General features: G+C 39.6%; 1 protein-coding gene and 1 long non-coding RNA gene across 5 annotated transcripts in view; one reads left to right on the top strand and one right to left on the bottom strand.

The window, feature by feature from the left end:
* Positions 1-19,691, top strand: part of LOC117312119 (uncharacterized) — a 51,587-nt gene that overhangs the window by 30,495 nt on the left and 1,401 nt on the right. The window lies entirely within an intron of this gene.
* TM4SF18 (transmembrane 4 L six family member 18) overlaps positions 9,977-19,691 on the bottom strand; it is a 28,835-nt gene continuing 19,120 nt past the window's right edge. For all 4 annotated transcript variants that reach the window (XM_073803713.1, XM_073803714.1, XM_019934335.3 and 1 more), the window contains 3 exons: positions 17,390-17,532; positions 13,523-13,703; positions 9,977-12,771 (listed from right to left, as the gene is read on the bottom strand). In XM_073803713.1, coding sequence (XP_073659814.1) covers positions 12,757-12,771; positions 13,523-13,703; positions 17,390-17,532 — 339 coding nt within the window. In that variant the 3' untranslated portion in view covers positions 9,977-12,756. The remainder of the gene's footprint in view (positions 12,772-13,522; positions 13,704-17,389; positions 17,533-19,691) is intronic.

Raw genomic sequence — 19,691 nt, 5'->3', positions numbered from 1 at the left:
AGTAATGGCATTATAAAATCGGGCAGTATAATGACTGAAGAGGTCCTGTGGGTGACGGTACAGCCACAAGTAAAATATGGCCAGAAAGAACATAAACATTTCTTATGTGAGTCCTCAAATATATTGCCCAGTTTGTTTACTTATTGCATTACTAAAAAACCAACCCATCTTCAGTGGATGACTATTCACCATCTTGAAAGACAGTAAAAGGAATTATTGCCACAGAATTTCAGGCCGATTCCAGAGGATAAGACCACAGAACTGTTTGTAACCTTGACCCTATCATGAAAATGTCTGTGGAAGCTCCCATGGTGATGGCTTTGAAAATATCGACACTCACTTGGATATGCACATTTGGATGTGTATCTTATTAAAACAAAGTCACATTCATAATTCTTCAGCATGTTATCAGTTAAAAAATGGGTTGATTGCAAAAATTAGTTTTTAATTCATTATTTGGACCCCAGGATGACTTTTCTCCCACTGAAACAATGTTCCAAGCAGTGGGTGGATTCTACCTCTGCCCTCCAAATGCCACTGTAACCCCAAATGTAGATAAATAACCAGCGATAATTGTTACCAAAAATTCGCCGCTTAAAGTGAATTCATTTGGAACTGGAAACAAAATATTTTACTAGCATTTTATTGTTAGAAATGCAAACCAATTAATAAGTTTATTTTATCTTATATTAGTTTAAACCCTACTTTTTTTTTTTTTTTTTTTTTTTGCGGTACGCGGGTCTCTCACTGTTGTGGCCTCTCCTGTTGCGGAGCACAGGCTCCGGACGTGCAGGCTCAGTGGCCATGGCGCATGGGCCCAGTCGCTCCGCGGCATGTGGAGTCTTCCCAGACCGGGGCACGAACCCATGTCCACTGCATTGGCAGGCGGACTCTCAACCACTGCGCCACCAGGGAAGCCCTAAACCCTACTTTTTTGATTTGTAAAAATGACAGTTCCACATGGTTCAATCTAATATTTAACACAATTTTAATTTGTCTTGTAAGGCCGCACCAAATCTTAGAATCAACCAAAAATAAATCAAGATGTTGTTTAGATCCAAATGCTGTCATTTTTATTGACAAAATTTTAAGAGAGCACAATATGGAGTCCTTTATTTCACTTTTGGTTTTTGCAGCACTTTCACAAGTAAGGTTATTTTGCCTGAATATTAGAGGGCATCCTAAGGGAATCTCTTAATCTATAATAGTCAAATCATTCTTTAGATATCATAACCTGTTATCATACTTTTTGACTTTTTCTTTAAATGTTTCCTATCATAATTCTGTCAGATCCTTATTTGTCAGAACCTTGTGTGTGATTTGGGTAGTTCCCCATTACTTTTAGTGACTTTCAAATCCTGCATTATTTACATTTGAATGGCATTCTATTTATAGCACGGAGTAACAGATATACTGACACAATGGATTCGGAAAGATATTTGTGTCATATGGGAAGAAATGTTTAAATAGAAAGTGATATCATAAAAGGTCACTTTAAACAATCACTGGGTTCATACTTACAATTAAAATGGTAGAAGACAATGTTGGCTCTTTTATTAAAACGTTTAATTAGAGAAAAAGAAATAATGATTCTGAAAGAGCCCTTTCAAGGACTTTATATACAAGCTGGGTATCTGACTTCAGGGGTTAACAGAATCAATTCTTTCTTATAAATGATTCATTTGAAAAACATGGATTTATTCTCCTTGGAATTTATCTTTCAAGATACTTAAAATATATAAACCATAATAATAGCTGCTCTGGCACTTTTAACAGTCACATTTTCAAGCCCTTTGATACACATGTATTCTATTCACTTTTGTGTTTTACAGACTCTTTGTTTGCCCCCCTCCCACTTTTTAGTTTGAAATTTCAAACTACAGAAAAGTTGAAGGAGTAATTAATGCAATGAACACGTGTATTCCCTTTACCTGGATTCATCAATAGTTAACCTTTTGCTACATTTGCTTTATCTCTTTCTATAAATTTATTTTTTCTCTGAATCCTTTAAAAGTAATTTATCACTCTTAATACTTCAGCATGCATCTCCTAAGAACAAGGAATTCTCATATATCACCACAATATCATTATCACACCCAATTTAACATTGATACCAAAAACTTGACTAATATACTGTCCATAATCAAATTTCCCCAACTATTTCAATAATGTCCCTTATAGCTTCTTTTTTCTTCCTTTTCCTGACCCAGGAGCCAATCAAGGAACATATTTGCAATTGGTTGTCAGGCCTCTTAAGTCTTCACTATTCTAGAACAATTTCTTGACTTTTTTTGGCCCTTTATTATATTTACATTTTTAAGATCACTAGGTAGCTGTTTTGTGGAATGTTCCACAATCTGGATTCGTCCGATTGTTTCCTCATTATTGGATTCAGGCTAACCATTTCTTGTTTTTTTTAAAACCATTTAAATTTTTTTCAACTTAAAATTAATAACTTAAAATTATTTAAACATAATTTATTTTTAAACTTTTTTTGGCAAGAACATAGTGTAATATCATGTACTTACCGTTGTGTCAGTGTGCACTGTTATTGGTAATGTTACACACCTTAGTTTGGGCTCTCCTAAAAGTAGACCCTGAGGTAAGAATTTGGGTACAAGTAGTTTATTTGAGATGTGACCCCAGGAAGCATAATGAGAGAGTAAGGAAGTGAGACAGGGAAGGGAGGAAAAGCCAATAGGTGAGTGAGTTAATGCTCTAGGCAACTGGAGCTCATTCCGGCTGTGGATTTTTGAGAGACTGAACAATACACCCCCTCAGAATTATCCTAATGAAAGGCAAGGAAGTTATGGAATTTACCTACCAACTCTCACTGGTTGAAGGTCATTATGGGGTGTTAACCCCCAAGTACTTCTGGCCTGCCCTGTGCGCTGTGCAAGTGTGCTCCTTCACCTGGAGAACACCTTCCGGGAGAGAGATGCAGAAAGTCATCTGCCTGCCTGGAACTGTCTGCAGAAGCCCTACTGGGTGAACCGAGGGGACATGCAGGAGGCACTGACGTGTCTGCTCTACTCAATTTGGTCACTTGAAGAAGGTGATGCCTGCCAGATCTCTCCATTAGAAAGGTACCTTTCCCCTTTTTAATTAGTAATTTCAAAGGTGATGCTTTGAGATTGAATACATATCTTACTCCCCAAACATACTTTCACTAGATGAGTTTAGTGTTATTTACTCATCATTCATTAAAATAAGGGATCAAACCCTATTTCTGATCACTGAACTCCAAAAACCTATAAGTAGTGACAGTTAACCTCATCTGGGCCCCTGGACTCTTTTAGTCTGTCTCAGTCCTTCCCCCTGGCTATCTTCTTAGACATCCGGTCCAAAAGAACTCATCCTTAGGGTTTTTTATGGTATTGCAGAAGCTGACCCAAGACACCAGGAACTGCCTCTAGGATTCTTGCAAATGTTTCCTGTCAATCTCTCTGCCCTTACTCTTAGGGCTGGGTCTATCTGCCTCTGCTAGAGTAGGTGAAGAGGAAGCCCAGAGCTCAGAAGCAGAGCAGAAACTTGCTCTGTCATATCCAAGAACACCAAAAGGAACCTCATTTTCCAGTTCAGAGAGGCTGATGAAAGACCCCTCGATGACAGGCAGCATCTGTACTTCTAGAGATTCCTACCATGGTAGACCTGATGGATTCCCTAGGGCTGCAGGGCCAGCCAGTGTACCTCATCCTGTTCCCTGAGGCAGAGAATCCCACATCTTGCTCATTTCCCAGGCTTATTTCTAGGGCCTTTTTTCTGGTCTGTCAGTAATAACTTTAGGATCCTTGAGGCCTCATGCCCTGATGCCAAGAGAGCTCAGTGGTACTCAATCAGCAGGGTTCTGTGTTCTTCATCTACAAAGGAATCCTCAGCTCCCAGCCTAACGGAGCTCCAACTTCCATTCAGTGCCTTCTGCTGTATCCCTACATTAGATGCAGTGGTTCTACAAGTAGAGAACCAGAGTCTCGTTGAAGATAAAAGGGTGGAGGGGGAGTCCAGAAGTTGCTTGCCCCCAAGATGATCTACAGATAAAAATAAGTTTCTCTAAACATCTTTAGCATTGCTCAGATATATTAACCTTAGTGCCTAGAGTGACAAGTTATGAACTTTACCACCACCAGAGCTCAAACATCCGAAGCCACACGGAGGGAACTGCAGGGCCAGATCTGGGTTACACAGAAGCTGGCTGACAAATTTTGGAGAATGAGATAAAGACCTCAATATTAATGTGAGTCTCTGGGTCGCTGTGCTTGGGGGTTTTCTTGAGCTAGAATTTCCCAAGACTTTCAATAAAACATTTTGTGTGAAATCCACAACTGGTTGTTAAAGATCCAGGAACCAACCACCAGGGTGACACTAGAATCTGCCTTGGTGAACACAGCTCATCCCCTGGAAAGTAAATCGTTTTATTCTGTATCATTTTAAGATTTTACCTGGGTATCTATCCCTAAAAAATATGCTGGTTTTTTTTTTTTTAATTTTTAAAGATTTTTTTTGATGTGGACCATTTTTAAAGTCTTTATTGAATTTGTTACAATATTACTTTTGTTTTCTGTTTTGGGTTTGTGGCCGCAAGGCATGTGGGATCTTCGCTCCCCAAACAGGGATCGAACCTGCACCCCCTGCATTAGAAGAGGAAGTCTTAACCACTGGACCATCAGGGAAGTCCCTGTTGTTTATTTATTTTTTATTTTTTTAAGATTTTTTTTGATGTGGACCATTTTTAAAATCTTTATTGAATTTGTTACAGTATTGCTTCTGTTTTATGTTTTGGTTTTTTGGCCACAAGCCTTGTGGGATCTTAGCTCCCTGACCAGGGATTGAACCCACACCGCCTGCGTTGGAAGGCGAAGTCTTAACCACTGGACTGCCAAGTCCCCCCTGTTGTTTATTTTTGAAGAAAAAATAATAGTGAGCATAAACCAGTTTGTATTCAGAGAGGCGACTGTGCCACTCTTGGATGAACGTTCCTGGGAGAAGATAAGCTGAAAGTCTCCAGGTCACAGTCTGGCTCCATGGTCCCCCTCCAGCTTTCAGGAGTGAAGTGAGTGCCCTTAGGAGATCCAAACAGCGGAGAACAGAAAGGAGGGCAGGAACAGCTTCAGCACGTGGTTAAGCCAAACCAAATACAGATAAACATCGCAGCCAGGCTTGCTGTCCTGACATTCAAAGGATAGTACGTTGGCAGCAGGGCCCTTGCTGAAGACTGTCTTGGGCATTTCTGTCTGTCAAGTCACACTGCTCCAGTGAGCTGGTTGCTCTACACCTGGCGAACAGGTGTTGCTCTGGAACAGTCTTCCCTTCTTTCCGTGGATTCCGCTAACCTCTCTCCTGTGTTCTACGTTCTGTTTCCTGAATTCTATTTCTTCCTCTTCTTGAAGGGAGAAGAATTCTTTCATTGGTGGAGTGCATTTTCCAGAAGCTTCTTGGAAGGGGGATTTTTTTGAGAACTGACTCATGAGAAAGTATCATGTATCATAGAAATAATTTCCTTCAGAATTTAAAAGGCATTGCTCCATAGTCTTTGTCCAATTTAGCTGTTCGGAAGCTTAAAGCCAATATACGATTCCCTATACTTTATATGTGACCTGTTCTTTCTTCTCTGGAAGCACATAGACGACCCTCTTTCAGCTGGAGGTTTTTAAACATCATTTGGTATAACCTTTCCATCCGGATTCTCATGCTCTGCCGTTTCATGAAATTTTCTTGAATTATAATGATTTCTGTCCTCCATTTTCTCTGTTATAGAAATTCCCGTTATTTAGTATTGGACTCCTCAGACTGACAGGTTCTTTATTTTTCTCAGTTTTAGCACCATTAAAAAAATATATCTTACTCTCTCTGCTCTAGTGTCTGAGTAACACCTTGACTTCATTTTCCAAATCTTCTACTGACTTTTTTGTTTATGCTATCTTTTTAATTCCCAAGAGTTCTCCTTTTGTTCTATGAATGTTCCTTTTTATTATTTTTATTTATTTATTTATTTTTTGCGGTACGGGGGCCTCTCACTCTTGTGGCCTCTCCTGTTGCGGAGCACAGGCTCCGGACGCGCAGGCCCAGCGGCCATGGCTCACAGGCCCAGCTGCTCCGCTGCACGTGGGATCTTCCCGGACCGGGGCACGAACCTGTGTCCCCTGCATCGGCAGGCGGACTCTCAACCACTGCGCCACCAGGGAAGCCCTGAATGTTCTTTTTTAAATAGCATTCTCTTCTTTTTTCATGAACACAGAATCTTCTCTTATCTTTCTGAGGAATGAATTATATATATATATATATTTTAAGCTTTCTTTTCTCCAAGTTGGTTTCCTCCAAATTGGTCTTTATTTAAATTTGTTTTGGTCTCTAACTTCCCTGTAGGAGGCTTTCATCAGGCATCTGGGGATCTCTGTCTCTCTGATGATGGCAATGAATGGAAGAAAGAGCTGATTGGAATTGAATGTGTGTGTGTGTGTGTGTGTGTGTGTGTGTGTGTGTGTGTGTGTGTGTAGGGCTTGTTGGGTCTGAACTTCACTGCTGCATGGTGAGCTGGGTGAGCCATTTATTGAGGAATTTAAATATCATTGAGGAATTTCAAATTATTTATAATAGTTTCCTATTGCTACTGTGACAAATAACCACAAACTTAGAGACATAAAGCACAAATTTCCCGTCTTAGAGTTTTGGAGAGCAGAAGTCCGAAATCAGTGGCGCTGGACTAAAATCAAGATTTCAGCAGTCCCGGATTCCTTCAGGGAGCTCTAGATAAGAATCCGTGTCCTTGACTCTTCCAGCTTCTACAGGCTGCCTGCATTCCTTGATTGATCCCCTCCCTCCATCCTCAAAGCCACCACTGTAGCAGCTCCTCTTCTCTCCGATTTCCGTTTCTGTTCTTACATCTTCTCTCTGAATCTGATACTCTTGCCTCCCTTGTGACTACACTGGACGTATCTGCATAATCCAGGATAATCTCCCCATTTTAATATTCTTAATTTAATCACATCTGCAAAGTCCATTTCGAGGTAACATATTCACAGGCGTAAGGATTAGGACATGGACCTTTGGGGAGGGGTATAATTCAGCCCACCACAGTAAGAATCTACATTTTTCCTCTTGCACTGGTCAGACTCCTTAGAAAGAGGCTCCAAGTTGGAAAGTAAAATTCTGGCTGCTAGCATTCCGAGAGCTGAGTGGGTTCAGAGGGCTTGGAGGTGGGAGTGCCTTAGCATTCATCGTTCAGGATATACCAGTCACTAAATCGCTTTGGTTCCGGTGTAGTAGACCTATCTTTGGTGAATCTGGGTCTCTCCAATTCAGAGACCCTCTATTTTACCTTTTCCAGAGAATAAACTTTCAGATGTCTGCCCCTTCCCGGTGGCATGGAGAGGAGAGGGGATACAGGGATGCACCCAATCCTTCTCATTTTAGAGGTCTTCCTTTACTTCCAGTTCCAGAGGAATCTGGTGTTATCCATTTGGGAGTCTTTTGAAGATTCCAAGGTGTAAATCAGGTTTTCTCAGTTTCCTCCAGTGATAACTTGGGATTTTCATGTTTCTTGAGTTGTTTTTGTCAGTTACATATCATCAGTATGCTTTGTAGCTTCCAAATTTTTATTGCTGTTGTCTCCTCCCCTAATTTCCCCATATTTGTTAGTTTATGTCTTTAAAAAACCAAAACACTTTATTGTAAATTTAATGTGATTTTAGGCAGGAATGAAATTGGAAGTATGTGTGTGTGCACGTGTGCCTACTTGCATGCATGTGTGTCTTTTTATATTAACCCAGAAAAATCATTTAATTTGTATTGCTTGTATTCCTTGGGTCAGGCATGGATCGGCTCTTACTTGAGTGGCCAGGTTTGCGAATCCTCCACACCTGCCCCATTACGCACCCTCAAGCTTGACTCCTTGCCTTGGTTTTCTGCAAGTACTGGAATCTTATCCCTGATTCCCATTTTCATCTCACAAAGCAGGAAGCAGAACTGGCAGGAGTCTTTCTGAATATACGTAGTGTTTTTCATAATAGTAACCTTGAATCGCCTCTATTCCTTGTAGCTTTTCAGTGGGATGGAAGTGTATTGGCCAGAGGCAGGGTTTTTAGGAACCTGAGTATGATGGTGATTATGTTCACAGTCTCAGAGCGTGTGATCAAAGGAAGTGCTGGTTTCTCCTTCACTCTATCTAGCCTAGCAACCTCTTACCTTTGCCTGTTTTCTCTCCCCAGATTCCTGAGCCTGTGCTGTCCCTGTGACCCTGTGACTTTCTTCCACCCTCTTTCCCTTCTGATGTATTTGTGGCATTTCCAAGTCCAGCCATTTCAAATCTGCCCCAGCTGCACTTGGATTCAGATTTAAGTCACCATGGTTCTAAGACCTTTATATGTACTCACTCACTTAATCTCCACAGCAACTCTATTATTATTCCTGTTTTACAGATTCAGAAGCTGAGACACAGAGAGGTTAAGTAAACTTGACCAGGGTCAACCAGCTAATCAGTCAGAGCCCAGATGTGAATCTGAGCAATCTGACTCCAGAGTACATTTTAAACCACTATGTTCAGGCCACTTATATATCTTATCCATGCCAAACACTGCTTTATATATATAAAATATATAAACTTATATATAAATGTATATTATATGTTATGTAAACATACATATATAATAGATAGATATTATAAGTTAGTGTACATAAATATAATCATTTAATCCTCATGAGACCCTAGATCAAGCAAACAACCAAAAAGAAAAGATACTGAACATATGAACAACAAAATTAACAGCTTGAAGTAATGGACACATGTAGAATCCTACACCCAATATTTGAAGAAAACATAATTTGTAAGTACATAGAACACTTATAAATATTGGCCATGAAACAAGTCTTAAAAATGTTCATAGTATCTGAATCATATATAACATATTCTGTGATCAAAATACATATAAAGTGGAAATCTAAAAAAATTTTTAAAAACTCATATATTTGGGAATTTTAAAGCATATTCATAGCTTGAAAAATAAATCATAAAGAAAAGTAGAAAATATTCATAACTGGATAACAAGTTAAATACAACATTTCAAAACTTGTGAGATGCAGCCAAAGCAGTACTTAAAGAAAAATGCATAGACTAGTCCCCACCTTGTCTGTGGTTTCACCTTCTGTGATTTCAACTGAGGTCTGAAAATATTAAATGGAAAATATTAAGTGGAAAATTCAAGATTCAATTAAATAAGTTTTAAATTGCATGCCTTCTGAGCAGTGTGATGAAATCTTATGCTGCCCTGCTCTGTCCTGCCTGGGATCCCCAGCCATTGACATCGTCCACTCCTGACATTCAATCATCATCAATATCGTCATGGCCCAATAATCCATGAGAACCGGAAGCAGATGATCCTTCTTCTGACATAGGGTCAGAAGGTCAATAGTAGCCTAACTCTACATCACAATCCCTTCATCATTCATCTCATTGCATCATGACATTTTATTATCTCATGTTATCATAAGCAGCAGCGGAAGAAGGGTGTGTACAGAACAATAAGATATTTTGAGAGAGAGATCATATTCACAAACTTTTATTGCAATATATTGTTATAATTGTTCTATTTTATTATTAAGTATGGTTTTTATTCTCTTACTGTGCCTAATTTGTAAATTAAACTTTATCATAGGTTTATAGGTATAGGAAAAAAAATAGTATGTATAGGGTTCAGTACTACTGGTGGTTTCAGGCGTTCGATGGGACCCTTGGACCGTATCTCCAGCAGGTAAAAGGGAACCACTATAGTCGTAAATGCTTATTTTAAGAAAAGAAGAAAGGTTAAAAATTAATAAGCTAGGCTTTCAATTTAAGAAGTCACAGGGCGAGAGAGAGTCATGGACATATACACACTAACAAACGTAAGGTAGATAGCTAGTGGGAAGCAGCCGCATAGCGCAGGGAGATCAGCTCGGTGCTTTGTGACCACCTAGAGGGGTGGGATAGGGAGGGTGGGAGGGAGGGAGACGCAAGAGGGAAGAGATATGGGAACATATGTATATGTATAACTGATTCACTTTGTTATAAAGCAGAAACTAACAAAAAAAAAAAAAGAAGTCAGGAAAAGTACAATGAGAAAGAAGCAAGGAAAATAAGAGAGAGATAATAAATATAGGAGCATAAATGAACAAAATGGAAATCATTCTTAATTAGGATTAGTTGGCAATATTCAATATGAGACTTAAAAAATGGAAAGAGTATCTTCTAAAAAAGGTAAGGAAAAGGGCTATCACACACATAGCTTCATGTCCAGTTCTTTCCTATTTTAAGGTCCTTAAATGGATTTTACAGAAAGGATTAGAGGATACTTGCTTTTTAAATGACATTTTTTTTTCTAATTCTTCAAGTAATGCAAGGAAAATTCGAAAATATAGAACAATGTAAAGACAAGAAATATAACTCATAGTCTCATCATTTGGTGATAATTATTAACATTTAGGTATTTTCCAGTCATTTTTCTACGTATCTGAACGTTTATACACATCTACATGTAATTGTATGCTTATTTTAAGATTTGGGTTCACACTGCGCACAAAGATTTATATACAGTTTTTACCTAAAATTGCATCATCAGCATATACTCTTTAAATATAAAATTTGGGTGGCTGTGTTGATATTTGATTTACTGGTAGATATACTGTACTGAATTTGACTGTGCCCCTGTTGTTAGACATTGTTTCCAGTTCTGTGGTAGAGTCATTCAGCTGACATCTCTTCATGGTCCACTCAATGTATGGTACCATAATGAATCTAAACACAATGGAGACAGTCTTAGTGACAAACTGGTGGGGTTGACCTGCCAGAAGTTCATTTACAAGAGGACTGAGGAGCATTTTGGAGAAAGAGGATGCTGCATATGACAAGCTTGTGGGCTTGATAGAGTAATCAGATACTCTCTGGCTGGCTTTCTTCCTCATCCTTTGTTTTCCTGGCAGCAATGTCTGCGTGGCTTCATTTTTGGTTTCATAATTCAAATTTTCAAGCAAGAATAACCACCAATCTCATTTGGACAGTGTTTCACTTTAGGCTAAATCATTGGCCACTAGAGTGACAATAGGCTGCCCATGGCTTGGGTGCCGGTCCCAGTTCTGTCAGCTAAGTCCAGGTCATGGGGGTCATGTGGTACCCAACATGGCTTGCTTTCAAGATGCTCACTTCAGCAAAGGCTGTGGACAGGGCAGCTATCTTAAAGAAGGCTATAGGTTGAGCAGACATCAAGGAGAGAGGCATTCTCCAGACTACTGGCTACCACTGCCAGGCAGGCGTTGGTAGAGCAATGTTGACGGTGTCCATGGAGGAGGGCAATGGGGAAGTGGTGGAAGTGTTAAGGCCCAATGGGTCCATGATGGAGACAGGTACTCGGCAGAGCAGCCATGAGGAGCAGAAGAACCTGGCATGAATGTCCAACATTGAGTGTCTCCTATGTCTGCTTTGGGCTAGGCCCTACGGATGATGGAAAAATATAAAACATGACAGCTGTCCTCCAGAAGGTCATGCCAAGTATAAGTAGAAAGTTCATAAATATTTTACTTTAAAAATTTTTTAAAATAAATATTTAGCGGTAACTCTCCATGAAACAGGTATCAACTGGTCAGTGGTCACTTTCTATAACCCACTGAGCATGTCCTCAATTGCTCATTCATTTCAAGTCTACTTCTTGTAGCTCATCATACTCACCACCAGCAGTAAAAAAAATAATGTCAATTAGTACAGGGAGATCAGCTTGGTGGTTTGTGACCACCTAGAGGGGTGGGATAGGGAGGGTGGGAGGGAGGGATTTGCAAGAGGGAAGAGATATGGGAACATATGTATATGTATAACTGATTCACTTTGTTCTAGAGCAGAAACTAACACACCATTGTAAAGCAATTCTACTCCAATAAAGATGTTAAAAAAATTTTTTAAAAATAACGCCAAGAGCTCAATTAGATTATATAAATTTGTGTACAACATTTTGTGGCTTATCTATCTCACTGCTTTCCCCACTGAACATTGATTGAAGTGTTATTCTGTGATGTTCACAGATAGTCCATGTTGGAAAACATTTGGAAAAAGTGTATTCCTTTAAAAGTTGGAAAAATAGCAAACCTTTTAATAGTAAAAATATGTTTTTTTAAAAAAAGTATTTTAATAGTAAAACATAATAAAGAAAACTTGGAAAATATAGACAAGTAGGAATGGTCACCTAGGACCCAAATCAACCACAGCTGACATTTTTGTGTAAATCCATCTAGATTTAGTTTTTATCCTGTATTTTGGTTATTTGGTTTTGTTTTGTTTGTTTTGGATAGTTACCCTTATACTGTAAATATCAATTTGTAATCTGCTTTTTCACATACTCATAATCTTTAAATCATCATTTTACATAATATTACAACTAACGTACCATGCTTTATTTAATCCTTCCCCTAAAGTTAGACTTTCTGGGTATTTCTAATTTTCCAGAATATTAAATAATTTTCAAATATATGTAGTTGCATAAAGTTTTATCTCGTATTCTTATTTATTTTCATAGGATAGGTTATAGAAATTGGATTTATTTGATCAAAGGGTATGAACATTTCTGAAGATCCTGACACATATAGCTTTAGAAAAAAATTCTAAATGGAAGGCACTTCCGGTGAGGACAATAAATACCAACTGGAGAAAAAAGCCATCCTCTGAATACGGCCCTCAAGTCCAAACGATAGACACAAGGTAGATGACCATATCTTGATAAAGAAAAACATTCTTGTTCTTATTCAAATGATTCCAGGCTATAAAAAAAAAGAAAGAAAGAAAGAAAGAAAAACAAAGTAAGTAAACTTGATTCATAATCCATAATCCAAGTAGCAACTTAAACTTATAGTTTATATGCAAAACATGATAGAATAGGAAAATATCTATTTGAAACTACTAGGAAAGGTATTATACATTATATGTTGTTAAACAAGATACAAGATGTCTCATTCGTGATTTCTCTTTACTCTGGACTTGATGGATAGGTTTAGCAGTTTCCACCATAATTAAATTAACGTTAATATTTTAGCAGATGAAGCAGAAGTGGTTTCAATATTTCTCTTCTTCAAAACCACTCACTAATGACTCAATATAAAAAAGGATTATTTGAATGTAGCAGCATTCAAAAGAGAAATTATATCACTGGGATTAGGTTGTGAGCCTTCGACTATTTTATGAACAGGGACATTCTCAATAAATGGTAAGATTTCTTTGAGCTTTGAGTTATTTCTACATAGAAACATTGCTCATTTAAAACACCTGTGGTGTTTTCACCATACAACATGGAATGTGATTTTATAGTTATTCCATTGATTCAATCCATTTAGATAAGCCAACAGACACATTGGAATATTAGAAAAATTGAGGTATTAGAGGTTGAGTAAACATGAGGGCAGTAGGAATAGAAAGAAAATGATGGAATTCTAAAATCCTTCCAACAAGATCCATTGAGTCCTGGCCAGTGGGGGTAAAATGGAGGAGGTACAGGTGCCAGTGGGGTTCTGTTACCTGGATGATGACTGAATAGGTTCCACACAGTATCTTGGACAACTGGATGACTACTCTGATGAGGCAGACAATCACTTGAAGACCACTGAGAGCTATGAGAATAGAAAATAAGATGATGTTCCACTCCACTACATGTGCTGGTTCCAGGCACTGAATCCATACGCTAGAATCTGTAAGGAAACTGAGAGAGAGGAAGGAAATGGTCAACATGATGCATGGCCACGCCTAAAGACTTGGTCCAAGGAAGAAGGCTACAAGTTTTCATATGTCTGGGAAATTAAGATACTGATATATGATTAAAAAACAATATTATTATATGTGAATGAATATATAAAATTATTCAGATACACAATTGAACACACAGTATGCACAGCACAGGGCTATGCTTATTAGGAACATGGTACCTGCCTCAGACAATTCTAATTCACTTAGGAGGCAAGATGCATACTGAAGAGTTCAACAGCAATGAAAGGCCTCACGTGTCAGTACCAAGAGAGGTAGAGATTGCCCATTTCCCAGGAGTCCAGAGTTAGCCTACGCTATCAGGGACAGGGCTGAGCTAGCGCTGGATATAAAATCACACAGGTGGTAAAAGAGCAAAGAGAAATGATGCTCTTATTCTTAGACTCTGTCCCAAAGCCTTTTAGAACAATGGTTCTCAAATTCGAGCACACATCAAGATTATCTGGAAAGCTTGTGAAAATGCAGATTGCTGGGTCCCAGCCTAGAGTTTCAGATTCAGAAGGTCTGGATGGGGTGGAGACTTTGGGTTTCTATGTTCCCAGGTGATGTTGATGCTGCTGGTCTGGGGTCCACTGTGTGTTCTGCAGCTCTTAAAAAGATTGAGATTATGAGGTGGAAAAGCAAAAGACTGAATGGTTTAATCAGTCTAGCGTAGCACAGGATTTTGAGAATTAAACCACCTCCACGTTTAAGATAGTCTTAAAACCATGCTGAATTATCCTGTCTTTTGCCCACTTCCAGGTCAGCTATGGCCATTAGCATTTCTCCAAGAGTGACACTCTCTTTGTTGAACTAAATCGAAATTAAAAACTGGTCTCCTCAAAAAAAAAAAAAAATCCCGCCCACAAAAACAATCAAGCCCAGTTACAGGGCAGAGCTGTTTGTAAATATCTTGTTGATAGCAAGATGTCTTTTTTCAAAACAGCGATTCAAGCAACCTTGGTGCCAGCTAAGTGGTCCTTAACTCTCTCTTTCCTCCCTTTCTTTATTTCTTATTCTCTATGCTCTGGGACATTCAGAGGCACTCTGAGAATTTCTTGGTATTGTTAATGGACCTTAGGTCTCAAGGGGTAAACAGCACTGAATATGGAGGCAGAACTCCTGGATCTGTAGGATCTTGGGCCAGGGATTTTACCTCTTTGATCTGGACAATGGGTATAAAATATCTAACCCTAGGGTTATTGTGAATATTTGATGAGACGTATGTAAAAATGCTTTGGAACCTATAAAGCACAATACAGATGTAATTTCCTGTTATCATTTCCCTGGACCCACTTCCTACACCCTCCTACTCCTAACTCAGTCTCTGACACCAGGGAAGCTAATCCCTTCAAGATCCTTACTCTAGACTGATCCCAGTATATACTCTGCACAGATCATCCAACACTTTAAAGCAAGATGCCTTGCAGGATTTCTCTTTTTCTCCTAGGATACGGTCCTATTTATTCTTCTTGTATCAACGGAATGAGTCATAAATGCACTATCAGGGTCTGGAAGGAATAGAGAAATTTGCCCTGATACTCATTCTCTCCACAATTTCTTTACACCGTTCTAACAAAACATGTACTTCGTTATGTTATAATTCTGTCTATAGCTGTATCTGTGTATCTAGTTCCTCACTACACAGTGTACTGTGAGAACTCTGTTGGGATTTATGCATCTCTAAATGGCCATGTCTAAGGCCTAAGGCAGTGCCTGGGGCATTGCAAAGATCAACAAATGCTCTTAAATGAAACTGATGCAGGATCCTCGCTGGTCACCGTGCCAGTGGCTGAACTTCATGGCTGAACTTGCTGTCAACTTGGCAGATGGAAGACCATCATGTGGTATAGAAGGTTATGCAAAGTAATGATTTTAATAATAAAATCTGGCATGTCGAGAATTTATTAAATCTAAGCTGTGCTTTACTTCTGTTTAATTTTCAGTTCTGTGAGGTAGGAATGATTATTATCTCCAGTGTACAGAGGCTCAGAGATATCCAGATATTTGTCTAAGGCCATACAGTTTGTAAGTAGGAGACGGGAGACTTCAACCCAGATCTACAAGCACTGAAGCTCTGTGCTCTAAGGGCGATGTTCATTCTAAGGCTTCCATCTCAGCAGAACGTTCTGTCAAATCTGTGTGAGTTTCTAGAGGGAAGTGAACCTGTGTAATTTATCTTTGATTGGCTAGCACCTAATCCAAGGCAGGGACATAGTAGGTGCTTAATAAATATTTGTTGAATAAATGTACATATGAAGAGGTGATCTGGGCAATTTTCAGCTGATTTGTTCAACATTAACAGCTGTTCCACCTTGCGTTCACCAAGCCTTGGAAACTTCTTTAGGGGCCCAGAAACTTAGCTTCCCTTCATGGCCTCCAATTTTTCACCTCTAAACACGGAATCAGGTGAATACAAATATCTAGGGCAACTTTAAAGGAGGAATGAAGAGGCATGTGGGCAGCCTGAGATTCCTGCATTGAAATTGGAGGCTTACTTGTTTTGGGGGTGGGGAAAAGTTCAGGGGCTGGTGGCATAAAGAACGACTCTTTGTACCCAGTGGGACTTTCTACATTAGGGTCCCCTTTCCTGAGCCCTTTCAATCCCAAAGGAGTGTCTCCTCCAAGTGTTCAGAAAGACCTGAAGTAATTTTCTAGGTTCTCCTGACCTGAGGGAGAGCTCTGCTCACAGCATGGGGTAGACACTTTAGAATAAAGGCAGCTATGGGCACAGAAGCAGTTGTGCTGTGCAGGCTGAGGTGAGCAGGTAAAGCTCCAAATGGATGTGGGCTTTGAACAATAGAGCCAGCCATGGGGATTTGAGAAGAAAGTGTAACTTCCCCAGGGAATGGTACCGACACTCCCTCATTTTATTCCATTGGAATTGTCTGTGCAGTACAAGACAGGGAGAGATTGAGTAGATCTTCTTGTATCTCTGTCTGGGCCCTGCTCCCTCCCGAGCTGGTAGGGCCATGAGCCAGCACAATGCCAGTGTGAGGCATTCTGTGATCCAGGACTGGGTCCCTCAACGCTTGACTGAACTACCAGCCTTCGGAGCAAGGCTACCCCTAGGACTCTTGTTCAGTACATGCCCCATAAGCTCTTGGCTCCTTCCACAAACTCCTGCACCTACTCATGTCCCTGAATCTCACTTGGCTGCCCACCTTGCCTGGTTCTACCTCCATGTGGCCCCTAATGGTATAGCTCCGGATAGCACCATCCAACGGCACTGTGATTCTCTCCCAGCCAAGCCCTTTCACATCTGTAACAGACTCCATGTCCAGCCTGGCCACAAAACAAGACTGACTTCCCAGAGCCACCCAAGCCCCAAGCTCCAGCAATTACCAGACCCCGATAACGACGAAGCCCTGTTCTGCAGTACGGCAGAAACATGCCTTTCATCCAGAAATGTCCACGACAGCCTTAAAATAGTGAATGCATGTGACATTAAAAGACTGGAGGAAAAAAGATCTAAACAGAGTTCAGTGTAGGAACAAATTGGTCTGGACATTAGCAAACTATTAGGAACATTTTGGACTAAGGTATACACAGAACCGCTAAGTGGTCATGGAAAATGAGTATGGGCATGCAGCCAGGTGTTTCTGACTTTCAGACCTCCTCCCAAATCAGGGAATTATTCCTTACCGTCCTGCAGTGCCTTCAAAGGCGTACTCCCAGCCATCAAGGGTGCGGCAGTAAGGGCCCTGAAGAAGGCCCAAAGCAGATATGACCAGGCAGTATCCAGAGAAAGCAATTCCAAGGGCAGAAAAGATCATCGACAACAGTGTCTAAATTAAACATAGAAGAAGGTTAGTGCCATAGAATGAGACAAGGGGATATTGTGAATAAGGGATCAGATAGGTAACTTCCCCTAGTCATCCAAGCCTACTGCAGCCTGTGTAATAACAAATGTCCACAGAAAAAAAGGAAACATTTAATCCAAACCCACTTGATCTTAAAAATAAGTTTTTAAATGATTTTTTCCTTTGGCATTCCATAGAGAAAATTAGTTAATTTACTAAATTTCTCCCCTTTTTTTCTGGAGCTTTGATATCGAAATAATGATCAACTCATACATAAATGCAATGAAAGGATGTGATCAATCAATCTATACTTCTTTATTGAAGACGTTATTTTCTAGGTAGGGTGGGTTCTCTAAGAATCAAAAGCTATGATCCTTGTTTTTCTCTTATGAAGATGATATTTGAATATGTTCGCACACAGGAATATGTGGGGAAATATCATGTGTTAGCCTAGATGGTCATGTTTATACTCAAGTGAGCATGGGATTGAAGGGGAGGTGGGTATTTTCATTTGAGTAGAAAGAATGAGCAATGTTCACCACCAGATCCATACAAGCTAAGTTGTGAGACTTAAGTAGATTGATCTGATCTAAAAGGGGTTCCTACAGATGAGTAGAGGGGAGAAGCTTGGCATGGTGCTAAAACTGAGAAGGCAGGGCTGATAAGACACAATCCAGCCCTTATATCACTTATAACGTGAGTGTAACTTGGGAGATCCAGGCAGAAGGTGGCCTTGGATGCTGGATCAAGGAGACTGGACTTCATCCTTCAGAGTAAGTGGATTTTTCTCCCACAGCCTTTGATTAAAATTTTTTTTCAAATCTACAAAAAAGTTGAAAGTATAGTACCTCTTTCTTAGACTCAACTTTTGTGACGATTTTACCATTTTTGCTTGCTCTCTCTCCCTCTCTCTCAGTATGTATATGTACATCGACAAACACATATATTTATTTACATTTTTGTCGCTTAACCATTTGAAAGTAGGTTGCAGACATTGGGATATCTCACCCCTAAACGCACCAGCACTTACGTCCCAAGAATAAAGATATTCTATTATTCTGCAATTGTTTTTCTTTTTTTGTACAGGATCCAATGAAGGTTTAGGCACAAGGTTACATCTCTTTGGTTTCCTTTAATCTACACTAGTCTTGCTGCCTTTTTTCTTTCAGGATATTAAATTGTTTTTAAAGAATCCCAACCAGTGGTCTTGTAGAAAGTCCCACATTCAGGGCTTTTCTGATTGTTTCCTCACAATTGGACTTGGATTAAACACTTTGGCAAGAACATGTGATTGGCGTGGGTACATTATGGGCCTCTCACTGCTACTGATGATGCTAAATTTGATCTCTTGGTTAAAGTGGTGTCCTTCAGATCTATAAATGTCCATTTTCTACTTTGCTATTAGGAAGGCATTTGTGAGGTAATACTTTGGGACTGTGTCATATCTTGTTCCCTAAAGACATGTCAACAGGTGGATTTAGCATCTATTGATGACCCTCATGTTCACTGATCACCGATTATCACAATAAGCGGTTGTAATGTACTGCTTTTCTAATTTTTCATTTCTCCTGCATTTGTAAGTTATCATTTTTCTGTACAGAAGAAATTCTATTTCCCGTTTCTCTCCTCTGCCCCTCTCTTTCTGTAATATTGTGGACGCATGGATTTTCTAATTCATTATGTTATAACTCATAACTGTTATTATTCCTTTCAATGCTCAAATGGTCAAATATGACCAGTGGGAACATCCCTTCAAGTCAATTCCTGTACCCTTCAATATACCCTTATCATTCTTTGAACACTTCCTTGCTTCCTGGCACAAGATGTCCCAAGATCAGTTTGAATTTATGCTGCCTTAGACCTGGAATAGCTCTTTTTCTAACAAGCCATGGAATTAATTTTTGAGCAAGGAAGTGACATGAACCAATAAATGATTTTGGAAAATTACTCCGGCAGTGGGGCTCACCAGCCAGAAGTGAGAGAGCCCCCAGATAAGAATTCCATGTGGAGAAAACATCAAGTTGTGGCAACAAAGACATGCACTGGACAAAAAGACATTGAGGAGGAAGTGAGTAGCTGGAGATGGGCTGAAAAAAATTCCAGAGTTTGGGACTTGAGTGAAAAGGAGACAAAAATAGGGATGC

The sequence above is a fragment of the Tursiops truncatus genome, chromosome 4 (genome assembly GCF_011762595.2).
Source record: "Tursiops truncatus isolate mTurTru1 chromosome 4, mTurTru1.mat.Y, whole genome shotgun sequence".
NCBI lineage: Eukaryota > Metazoa > Chordata > Mammalia > Artiodactyla > Delphinidae > Tursiops > Tursiops truncatus.
This window is presented reverse-complemented; position numbering and strand designations above follow the sequence as displayed.